The sequence below is a fragment of the Meriones unguiculatus genome, chromosome 8 (genome assembly GCF_030254825.1).
Source record: "Meriones unguiculatus strain TT.TT164.6M chromosome 8, Bangor_MerUng_6.1, whole genome shotgun sequence".
In the NCBI taxonomy this organism is placed as follows: Eukaryota; Metazoa; Chordata; class Mammalia; order Rodentia; family Muridae; genus Meriones; species Meriones unguiculatus.
In genome coordinates this window covers 72,475,724-72,488,166 of record NC_083356.1, presented here as the reverse complement: position 1 = coordinate 72,488,166, position 12,443 = coordinate 72,475,724, and the positions used below count along the sequence as shown (strand labels likewise).

Here is a 12,443-nt window from a genome sequence, read left to right as displayed (position 1 = left end):
TTGTTGTTGTTGTTGTTGTTGTTGTTTTTTGAAACTTTTATAGCTGGGCAGTGGTGGTGCACACCTTTAATCCCATTGCTTGGGAGACAGATGCAGGTGGATCTCTGTGAGTTCAAGGCTAGCCTGGTCTACAAAGTGAGTCCCAAGGTGGTCAGGGCTTATACAGAGAAACTGTCTAATACAAAACAAAACAGCTTTATTATACTGAGGTAGTTCCTTCTGTTACAAGTTTCCATGGGACCTTTACCATGAAGGGATGCTGAAGATCTTCTCTGAATTAACAGGATCATGTGACTCATCTTTATGGCTATCTGTGAGCTGTTACAGCCACTGATCTGCATGTGCTGAACTAACCACACGCCTGCAATCACACTAACTTGGCCATAGGCTATGATCTCAACTGTGTTCTAAACCTCTACTTCTAAGAATTTGGGGCCTTCTGCATCAATGTGCGTCAACGAAACTGGCTTATAGTTGTCTTTTTTCATCGTGTCCTTACTTCTTGTATCAAGATAATGATGGCTTCGTAGTATATTTTGATTTTATATCCTGTTACTTTGCTGTAAGTGCCTTCCAATTCAAAGGATTTCCTTGTAATCTACTTTATAAACAGTTTGAGAAAAGATTGTTAGCTCTTGTTTGGTGCACACCTTTAATAATAGCACCAGGGAGAAAGAGGCAGGTCTATCTCTGTGAGTTCAGGCCAGCCTGGTTTAAACACAGAGTTCCAGCACATGTACAGTAACGTACAGGGACCCTGTCTGGTAAATAAACAAAAACAAACAACTTTGGTAGAATGAATCTATCTGACCTTTTCTTTGTTGGGAGACTTGACTGCCAATTTTGAGATAGGTCTTACTATGTAGCTCTGGCTGCCCCCAAACTCACGATGTTGACCACGGTGGCCTTGGATTCAGAGATTTGTCTGCCTCTGCCTCCCTCCTCCTCAATCCAGGTGCTGGGTTGAAGGCGTATGCCACCATACTTCTTGGCAGAGGTCTTCAATAGCAGAGGTCACAGGCTAGCCAAGGGTAAAGTAGAACTTCTGATTCTACCTCTTCTTTTCTGTTTGTTATTTATTTTCATTTTAATGTGTATCTTTTGTCTGCATGTGTTTCAGTGTTTCCCACGTGTGTGCCTGGTGTCCTGGGATTCACAAGAAGGCATTAAATATCCTGGAACTAGAGGGACAGTTATGAGCTACCATACGGACACTGGAAATGGAACTGCAAAAGCAGACAGCACTCTTACAGCTGAGCCATCTTCTCTGGGCCCTGATTCCACTGTTTCCAAGTAGGATACTATCCAGCTCTCAAATGCTAGAAATTACAGGTATGTACCACCGGGCCCAGTATATGCAATGGGACTTGAAGCTTTGTCATTGTAGGCAAGCAACCTACCAACTGAGCTATGACCCCCAGACTCAGAGTTGGATGTTAAAATCACCCTGTTATCCCATCAGGACCCATCTGACCTGTGCTGTCTGGTCTTATGAAATCAGGAACCCCAACATTAGGCACATATATCACTTTTACATTTTTTGTTTTGTTTTGTTTTTCGAGACAGGGTTTTTCTGTGTAGCCACGGCTGTCCTGGAATTCACCCTGTAGACCAGGTTGGCCTCAAATTCACAGATCTATCTGGCTCTGCCTCTGCTTCCCAAGAGTACTGTTGGATTAAAAGCATGCACCACCACACTCTTTGTTACATCTTCTTGCTTAATTATTCTCATTATTAATCTACAGTGACTTTGAATCTCCTCTAATTTTGAAGTTTACTTCTCAGACATCACAATACCTACACCAGCTTGTTTTGGGCTCCCAATGGCATAGCAGATAAGTTACCATCCTTTTTACATCTGTCTGAGTCTACCAGTGAGGTCTGTTTCTTGGACATTTTTGTTAGGTCTTAGCTTTTTACCCAAGTCAGTCTTGTCTCATGGGTCAGCTGAGGCTAGCTATATTTAAGGCTATTATTTACTAAGTCCTGTAGTTTTGTTAGTTGCTTTGCCTATCTTCTGTTTTTTGCAGTTTTCTCTATCAGTAATAAAGGTTTGCTTACTGTGTCAGGGAAAATGCCACATTCCTTCCTAATCCTCTTGTGAAATTTATTCCCACCCTGTGCTCTTCTGATTGAGACTTTCTTCCCTATGTATAGTCATTATCTTCTGCAGTAAATGGAAATTATGAACTCTCTTAATATATATTTATCTTGAAGTTTCCTTGTACTTCAGATCATTTTAAGAGATAGCTTTGATGACCACAATTATTTACTTGATTGGCAATTATTTACTTTGAAGGTTTGAAATGCATTATATTCCATACTAACCTGGCTTTTGGATAGCTGAGAGATCTGGTGTTAGTTTTACAGCATTTGCCTTTGTGAGATAGTGCTTTTTCCCTTATAGCCTTTTCTTTTAAAGTTTTATTTTGTGTGTAGGGGTGGCATATACAGATAAATGCAGTGTTTGAGTGGCCAGAAGTGTTGCATCCCCTGGAGTTGGAGTCAAGGTAAGCCACCAGATATGGGGGCTCCACAGCAGACTCAGGTCCTCTATAATCCTAACCTTGGAGCATCTCTCCAGCCCCACTCATTAGCCGTCAATCTTTCATCTTTTGCTTTGACATACTGACTTTAACATTTCTTGAGAGGTTTTTCTGGGTCCTATGCATTTGTGGCTGTAAATACCTCATGTTTGGGTGTTGATCTCTTTGTTTTAATATGTGTGAATAATGCTCATTGATCATGGATTCTCTATGTCTTCTTGGCTCCTCCTGTCCTAACAGATTTTAGGTTTGGGCTCTTGATGGTATCTGAGAATTCTCTGTGGTCATGTTTGGGGTTTTTGTTTATTTTTCTGTTTTTGTTTTATTAAGACAGGGTCTCCCTATTATACAGTTCTGGCTGTCCTAGAACAGGCTGGCATCAAATTTAGACACCCCTCTGCCACTGCCTCTGATGTGGGGGATTGAAGGTATACAGCCACCATGCCTGGCTGTCTGCTTTTTCTTGCTGATATCTGAATGTGATCTTTTGGGGCCCACAGTGTCCTCCATTCCAGATCCTCTTTCTTCTGCTTGGTTTAGTCTGTTGAGTGATGCTTTCTCCTGTTTCCAATTCATCTTGTCACTTCCATTTTTTTCCCCCATAATTTTAACTTCTTTTTGAATTTTTTATCTTTGTTGCTTTCTCATCCACATTTCCCTGATTCTAGACTTAAATCCATCTGCTTGATTGTATCCTACCTTCAGGTCACTTATCATTTTTACCACCAAATATCTGAGATGTTCATCTGACATATCATCTACTTCATTGCTTTTGAGAAGTTGATATTCTTTAGGATGACCATGCTGCCTTGATTTTCATGTTTGCACTGGTACACAGTGCAAAAAGAGAGTACCAGATCCCTCAGAACAAGAGTTACAGCGTTTGTGAAATGCCTGGCTTATTATGTGGATGCTGGAATATGAACTCCAGCCCTCATGACCCAAGAGCAGTGCCTTTTAACCAGTGTGCCCATGAGGGTATCATCTCCCCTGAAACTGTAATTGCAGACTAAGCTGCCACATGGTTGCTAGGAAACTGATCCCAGGTCTTCTCCAAGAGCAAATAGTGCTCATGACTACTGAGCCGGCTCTCCAGGCCCCATCTGGAGTCTTCTTGTTTATCAGTCTACTCTTGAAGGCTCAGTCCCGGCATCACGAGTTGAAGAAACACAGACATGAGCTAGCTTCAGCTTGCTCTCCGCACACCAGAGAACTGGTGCTGCTTTTACTTCTCAAGAGTTGCCCTCTTCTCCTCTGTACTTGTCAGGCTTTGGCTTCCTTTGTGGATTTTCAAAGCTTTTCCTCTCTTTGGAATAAGAGTTATTTTTGTTTACTTTGACTCTCTCGCCCACCATTTTAACCCTAATAGAAATTTGGTAATCACAGAAGTCTATGGATATGCTAAAGCTGTTCTGCTGTACAAGAGTTTTTATGGGCATAAAGGACATGTTGTCAATCTGATTTTAGGAAGGGATGTAACAAGAGCCACAGCTCAGCAGTGGCAGCTTGCCTAACAGTCAAGGCCCTGTGTTCAATATCTAGTACCAAAAATGGGATAAAGGTCTACCCAGAGTATCCTTAAAAGGTGGCAAGGTGACTGGAGATAATAACCTCTATGAGACTCATGAAAACACCAGCAGTCAGCTTTGCCTGCAGCCCAAGGAAGCCCTGCCCACTGGCCCAGCTCACATCATCACGAGTCCGCCGAAGCTGGCCAAGTTCTGTCTTGGTCCTGCTCAGCTGGGTCTCAAGGTCCAGGATTTTGCTCTGGGCTACTCGCTCCTTGGAGAGTGCCTGCTCTTTGGTTTGCTCCACCTGCACAAAAAATACAGATAGGGCTACCTTACCTGACAGAGAGAAGGCTCCCATACTCACTGACCAGTCACAGCCCACTGGCACATCAGCATGCAAAACTTTCCTTAGAGCCTCAGAGCAGAAGCTAACTAGAAGAACACTCTCTTTAAAAAAAAAAAAAATTATTAGCCAGGGGTGGTTGTACATGCCTTTAATCCCAGGCAGATCGCTGTGAGTTTGAGGCCAGCCTGGTCTACAAAGTGAGTCCAGGACAGCCAGGGCTCTGTTACCCAGAGAAACCCTGTTTCAAAACAAAACAAAAAAAATTAATTAATTAATTTTTTAAGTTATTTCTTTAGGAGGGTTTTTCTATTTATCCTTGGCTTGTTCTGAACTCACTTTGTACACCAGGCTGGCCTCAAACTCACAGATATGGTTGCCTCTGCCTCCGTAAGTGCTGGGATTAAAAGTGTGTGCCACCATGCCTGGGTTATTTGCTTTTTAAATTTTATGTGCATTGATGTTTTGCCTCCATATATGCCATGTGGGGGCTAGAAATTGAAACTGGGTCCTCTGGAAGAGCAAACAGTGCTTTTACTGCTGAGCCATCTCTCCAGCCTGGAGGAAAGCTCTTACTACCTTGCCTGACCTTTTCCAGCATCCCTAAACCGTTGAAAAAATCTTCCTGAGTGTCGAGAGCAAAAAGTAAATGAGCACTACTATAAAGGGCTGACGAATCCCCACAACACATTCAGGAGAAGATATTACTGTACCCATCCTTCAGATGGGAGAGTAGGCTAAGAATGGTCAGGGCACAGAGCTAAGAGTACAGTGACTGACCTGCCGCCTGGCATCTTCAATGGCATTCTCCAACTGCCTGGCCAAGGAGCCGCACTCCCTCGTTTTCTCCTCCAGCCGAAGCTGAGCCTGGTGGATTGCCTCCTCCCTCTTGGCAATCACCTGTAGGAACTCGACATTCTGGGCGCTGGTGGCCTCCAGTTTCCTAGGTGAGAGCACTCCATCAGACCCTGCAATGACCTACCTGTCTTGATCCACTGCCAGGGGGCTGCTGCCTCCCCTGAACTGGGAATCTCGTCACTTGAAGAATCTCCGTGAATCTCCAAGGAGCCACAGGAAGAAACAGAAAGCATTTTTCAGATCAGCAAGGTCACTGTCGGACTGTGCAACTGAAACAGGCGGTCACAGTGAGGAGTAGGAGGATTATAAGTGTAACTGAGTGCACAAGGTACCCCTTGCACACTGTCACACAGAGAACAGCAACCTGTAGCTCACAGAGGGCCTGCCATTATCAACCCATTCCAGGAATAAGGGAGCTGAGCCCAGCGAAAGCAGGATGAATGGGATTGGTGTCAGCACAGCTGGCAGGCCTGTTACCTTTAAAACCCAGCTCAGCAAAGACTTCAGCTAAGCCACATAGCACCTTATTTGAAAGACGCAGGACAGGTATGGCTACCCTATCTTACACAATGTCTCCCCTGTTCTTCTGGAACATCTTTCTCTTTGAGGAACACCACAAGTCCTACTGAACCTAGCTACATTTTGTGGACCAGTGTGACAGAGCAGAGGTGGAACAAAGGAGGCCACCTGCTCCGCCCCACTGTAGGCTGTACTGGCCTCTGAGGCAATTAAGACCCCAAGATATTAGTTCTTAGCCCTCCAGTTTTTATTTCTTGAGACAGGGTTTTATTACATAGCCTAGGCTGGCCTCTAGCTGGCATCAATCTTCCTGCCTCAGCCTGCGAAGTACTGGGATTAGTGATGTGCACCATACATCTGGCTCCTGGTCCTCTGCTTACAGATGCTAACACGGTTCTGGAGGAAGAGTTCCTAGAATGAGGAGCAGCTTTTGTAGGCACCAGCTATGCACATCTGGGCAAGTTACAATCTTTCTCTTGGCTTGGCTTTCTTATAGATACCATCTAGGTAGTTCACACCTATGATCCCAGTACTCAGGGGGCAAAGGCAAGAGGAGTGACTGTCTCAAAGAGCCAAAAAACAGGGCAGGCAAGTGGGTAAAGTTGCTTACTCCAAGTCTTATGACCTGAGTTCAATCCCCAGGAAGAGAACTGATTCTCACAAGTTGTCCTCTGACATCCACACCCATGCAACTTGTTTATACTAGGCACAAATAATAGGTAAAATTAGGCTTAAAAAAGAAGCTAGAGATATGGCTTGGTGGTTAACAGCACATACTGCTCTTGCAAAGATCCCAGGCTCAGTCCCCAGAACCTACATCAGGCAGCTCCCTACATCAGGCAGCTGCTTATAACTCCAGCTGGAGGGGATCTGTGCCTCTGGCCTCTGTGGGCACCTGTGCTCACACGCACACACTCCCACATGCTCACAAATACATATAATTAAAAATAAAGTAAATCTTCAAAAAAAATTAAAAGTCACTAGTTAGGAACAGTACCAGCTGACAAACATATACAACTAGCTTGAGATGCTAGAGCTAGACCCCTTTAGGAGGACCCCCTTCCTGAGGACTGCTGTGACTCATCAACTGGCATATTACTTCTATACTGATCCTTCCTCAGACAAGGAAGAAGGCTTGGAAGAATTTTAAAAAAATCTACCCAAGGTCAGAAGGAGGTAAGTGTCTGAACTGGACGCAAAGCCAATCTGAAGCCCAGTGCTGTAAGCCTCACCTGTAACTGCTACGACAGCCTGAAAGTAAAAAGAGTCAGATCAGGGAGGTTGCAGGAATGCTGGTCGGCAGCACATGGGCATTCTGGCTGCTTCATTCAAGACAGGCCCTGCTGGTCTGCATGGCCTGAGCATGCTTCTGAGATAATGGTGCCTACCAGCATACTATCCTCGATCATGCGGTCACACAGCATCCCTCCAGGCTGACACCCACTTCCTCTTGTCCACAACGCTTACCACTGAAATGCAAGCAGCTCTTCCTTTGAGTTCTGCCTAGCACCTTCCAGGGCCTTGAGTCCCTCAAATACTTCGGCACACTAAGCATAAAGCAGCTAAGCGGCAGAAAGTCTCAAGTCCTAGGAGGAGGACAGACATGGGACCAAGTGCCTCTAACCTCTCCAGTTCATCCACCTTCAGACTCAGTTGTTTATTTTCCTTCTGGGAAGCCTGATGTTTCTCTCTCGCCATCTCCAGCTTGTCCCCCTGATGTTCAATCTAAAATGACAGGAACGCAGGTTTGTTTACGAGGGAATTTCCCATAAAGGCAAGTAATGTAGGAATTCTCCCTTCTCCCTGTGATGTCATCCACACCCTGGAAAGGGGCACGTTGCCCTCAGCAGTGTCCCATATTCAACGAACAACCTGGAAGAAAAGAAGAGAGCAGGGGCAGGGCAGACACACCTCCCACACCAGGAAAACACAGGTTAAATGCTGAAGAGCCACATCTTTGATTCCTTCCTGATTAGGAGAGGCCCCCAGCGGCCCAGCTGAGATGGTAGGTAGTACACACAAGCAGCAGCTCATTGTACAACGACCCACTGAGCTTTCTCAATTATGTTGTTGGCACCACTGATTTCATCTCCCTTAACAGGGCAAGGCAGCAAGGCAATAGAACCACTTTGACTCATCTGGGCCAGCAAGTCTGAGAAGTTATCCTGAGTGTTGCTTTATGTGAGACTCTCAGGTGTAAGAGCTCAAGACACCCCCTGAGGACGTTCAAGTCAGGAAGCAGTGGGTTCAAATTCCTGTGAATATTGAGCATCTCTGTGACATAGGGACTCACTGGTCCCCTCTAGGTCCCAGGCTATTATTGGAGAAATAACCCACACACTGCATCAGGTTCCTGGGGCATGAAATGACAACGTGCAGGAGCCAGGTGGGTGCTCAGAGCAGAAGCTTCCCTTTATGGCTGCCCAAGGAAACACATCAGGAGAGGCATGGGGCACAGTGGAACATGACTGCAATCTCAGTGTTCTGGGAGGTAGAGGCAGGGTTAGGAGGTTACGGTCATCCTTGGCTACACAATAAGTTCAAAGCAGCCTGGGCTACCCTGTTCTCAACAAAATAAAAAATAAAAAAGGCCAGGCATAGTGGCACACACCTTTAATCCCAGCACTCAGGAAGCAGAGGGAGGCAGATCTCTGTGAGTTCGAGGCCAGCCTGGTCTACAAATTAAGTCCAGGACAGCCAGGACTTGTTACACAGAGAAAGCCTGTCTCAAAAACAAAACAAAACTAAACAAACAACAAAAAAACCTAAAAGAAAGAAGAAAAAAAGAAAAGATTTTAAAAAGGGTGAGAGACCTGGCCCAATGAGATAAAAAAAAAATGAGTGGTGTATGATGTCTGGACAATGCAGGCAGGAGTCATATGCCAGTAACTGAGAGATAGATTTTGCTTCTGGATAACGGGGCTGCTTGCTTCTGTCTCTCATAACAGAATCCCAGGTAGTGGATCTGTGGAAAACAAGGAGAGGCAGTTAAAGCTTGAGAAAGATGGAACAAAGAACCAACAATGGCCAGGTGTCTCCTGGGTCTCCTTTCTGTGGCTGAGGGTCGAAGGATAGCGGCGGGATATGCAGGGCAGAAGTAGGCAGAGCATGGATGGCCATAGCAGGAGGGCCCAAAGGCTCCCAGAGTGGCGAGTCCTATAGCTATAATCATTTTGTGCAACACGAAACATTTGGCACACCAGACTTTTATTTCACAGCACTGATGATAGCTCACTCCTTTCAGAAATCGGCAGCCAAGAAAAAGGAAGTGGTCCTCCCTTGGGGGGTGTGCAGCTCATCTCGGTAAGCGGGACCCCGCTCGGGCCAGTTCGTGGGATCCCTTCTGCCAGTCCCTTACCCGGCTGCGCAGGTCTGAAATGATGGCTGTGAGGTCGATGTTCTTCCTCTCGTAGCCCTGCAGCTGGTCTTGGCACTCAGCCAGCTTGGCCTCCGTGATCTTGAGAATGTCAGGCAGCTGTTGCAGGTCAGCCAGCTGTGACTGGAACTGCCGGCGGGCCTGAAGCAGAAAGAGAAGCCCACCGTTGGCAAGATCCTGACTGAGAACAGGATGGGCCTTCCCATCCTGTACAGCAGGGCTACTCCAGTACCAAAGACCTTGCAAAACCCACAGGGAGCAACTGGCCTGCTCTCCCACAGGCCACACAGGCTGATCTTTGCAGGGCACACTTGAGCCTGCCTTGCCACTTGTGGTGGCCATTCATTTAAGTCAGCAATATCAGTGGCAACACCAGGATTCAGCACCATCCTGAGGGCTCTGCAGTCACTTTATTTGAACAATAATAAAGACGGCACAGTTGTAACCACAAAAAACCACTAAGGGTACAGGGATCAAGCTTGGCTAAAACCTGGAAAAGCCAGGATTACAGGCTGGTCTAACTCCAAAGCCCCTAGGAAGGCAGCCATGATGATACAAAAATCAGGGGATATTAGAAATAGCTGGCTCTGCTACATGCTTGAGCTTTAGTTAAGACTGAAGACCTGAGAGGAGACAGGCAGTGAGCTGCTCTAGAGACTAGTGGCTAAGCCCGACTCAGACTGTCTAGGAAGTTATCATTTGGCAATCACTACACACCATTCAGACACCCTCCAGACGAGATGGAAGACACACTCATGGATGCTACACAACGATTCTGGGCAGGATAAAATAGGCATTCAAATACCTGGCCACAGGGTGGATCAGAGTCCACTTAACCAAAAGGGGCAGAAAAGAAGAAAAAAGGAAAGAAGAAAAGGAAAGGAAAGGAAAGGAAAGGAAAAGAAAAGAAAATAAGAAAAGGAAAGGAAAGGATAGAAAAGAAAAGGAAAGAAAAGAAAAAGAAAAAAGAAAACTCACAAGGGAAAAAATGGAACTAGAAAGCATAGTATAGAGAAAAGACAGAGAGGACAACAAAGAGAAGAGACAGGGTGGGTTGGGAACCAGACAGAAAATCAGGTACTCTTGTGGGGCCAAATCAAGGAGGGTCAAGGGCACAGGGCAGTGAGAGAGCAAGAAAGGGGGACAGTACCGCCTCGATCTCTTTGTTCATCTCATCTTTAAGGATCTTGTTCTCTTTGTCGCAGCGCTCTAGCTGGGCGGCCACTTCATCAGCCTCCAATCTTGTTTTCATCACCTAAGGAAAAAACCACAATGGGGGCTCTTGGGCAGAACCCTCCCCTCCCATCTGAAAGGCCTAGCGGTGAGCTGCCAAACAGAGGGGACAGGCCACACGAGGGGTATACCTGGCTCTTATAGTTGTCGATCATCCCCTCATAGTTCTTCACTGATGCCTTGAGCTGCTGGACCTCCAGGTGAGCCTGGTTGAGCTTGTCCTCCATAGGGGCAAAGCTAGCCTAAAGAAGGGAGTGCTTGTGAGCAACGAAAAAGAAGGGTCAAGATCAGGGCTCCTGACCCACAGTCTACTTCTAGAAACCAGCAAACAACATGCCTCCATACAGTAATTTTCATCAGCAAGTTTCTGAATAAGTCTCCTAAAGTGACCACTCCAGTGGACAGAAATAATGACAAATAAATGGTATTTCTCATTCCAAAAGCAATATACAACCACCAGAGGAAAAAGGAGGCTTGGTTTGGCTGAGTGGTAACTCACTTGCCTAGCGTGCTAAAAAGAAAATTAATATAAAACACTTGGGTCACATGCCCAAGGCTCAAGAGTTGGCCACAGAAATATTGTTCCATAACTTGTTTCAGGAATAAACAAGGTATATGATGCCTTCAAAACTTGCAAAATACTTTTTTAAAATTAACAATGTTATAAATGTATGTTCAAGGCAATTGATTCCCCCATCTCTCCTGGTACTTAACTGGTTTTGCAATACAGATAAATAGGAAGCAGGAGTGAGAGCAAGAATGAACTAACACTCATGAATGAATGGTGGGCCAAGGAGGACGACTGCAAGTTAGAGTCTAGTTAGGACAAAACAATACACTGTCCAAAAGAAAGAGAGAGAAGGGAAGAAGTGGGAAGGGAAGAGAGAGAGAGAGAGGAAAAAAAAAGATAAGGCTTAAGATGCTGACCTAAAGAAAAGGGTTGGGAGTACAGTGCTCCTAGCATGTGCAAGGCTCTGTAGTCTGTCCTCAGCATCACAGAAAGAGGGAGGGAGATGGGGGAGCACACAGCCCAAAGCAGAAGGAAGGCTCGGCGCGGCCAGTGGGGGAAGGGAGCACACTTGACTTGCCCACGGGGAGAAGCCAGAGTCCTGTGTTGGTGCTGTGGTACATGTTCAGGTGCTCACTCTGCCTGAGTGACACGCCAGCTCCTGTGATGTTTTAAGCTTTTCCAAGAACATATCTAAATGCCGAAAGGGATCTACTTCTACAGACAACTTTCAATAGCTACACTGCATATTCTACAAAGACACACCAGGCCATGATCAATCCTAAGTGTTGGCGTTGGAGGTTTAAAACTCACTCTATATAGTCCTCCCATGCTGGCCTTCAGCTGTGGGTCACCACTCCTGGAACCTTGGAAGTTATTTTCAGGGCATCCAAAAGTGGAGTACAGCAAAGATACTGTACCACCAGAGCAGGAAAAATAGCAAAGACTGATAATACCAAATGTTGCCAAGGGACAAAGAACAACTGTTGACACTGGCTGTCACTGGCAGAAACAATGTATATAGCCATTTTGCTATTTGTTAACATTTGCTAAGGTTGAACCACTTGCTGCCTTGGCAATTACAAGTATAACCAACTATATGCACCCAAGAGATGTCCACAGCATCCCAGGAACAACCCAAATGTCTACTAGCAGCAAAACAGATAAACACTAGTGGATCCAACTCACAGCTCCCACTCAGAGCACTGAGGAGTAAATTATTCACTGCTGAGCGGAAGCCACATATCAGTACAGAGCCTCTGCGAGTGTCAACCAAGTCCACAGCCACACAGACAGATTTGTGATAACAGCCAACAGCTGCCTTTACAGGGGATTGGTTACAGGGTACCCTGAACCTTCCAGAGTTACTGAGCAACTATTCACTTTATGAAAAATTATGGTTTGTATACTTCCTTGTATACTTCCATGTCTTCCTTTCTTAAAATTGTCTTGCCTAACAAAAACTAAAATCAGAAGCTAGGGAAAAGCTTCTCTGGAGTGTCACCTCTGTTTAGGTGTCTCTGGCCTCATAAATTAGGAGCCTTTTTGG

The 12,443-nt window shown here is 45.6% G+C and overlaps 1 protein-coding gene across 17 annotated transcripts in view; it reads right to left on the bottom strand.

Moving 5' to 3' along the window:
• Odf2 (outer dense fiber of sperm tails 2) overlaps positions 1-12,443 on the bottom strand; it is a 43,766-nt gene that overhangs the window by 2,836 nt on the left and 28,487 nt on the right. For 15 of the 17 annotated variants that reach the window (XM_060389829.1, XM_060389824.1, XM_060389820.1 and 12 more), the window contains 6 exons: positions 10,518-10,628; positions 10,304-10,408; positions 9,136-9,294; positions 7,402-7,502; positions 5,181-5,343; positions 4,236-4,361 (listed from right to left, as the gene is read on the bottom strand). In XM_060389829.1, coding sequence (XP_060245812.1) covers positions 4,236-4,361; positions 5,181-5,343; positions 7,402-7,502; positions 9,136-9,294; positions 10,304-10,408; positions 10,518-10,628 — 765 coding nt within the window. The other 2 variants (XM_060389832.1, XM_021644946.2) reach the window with 2 other exon arrangements.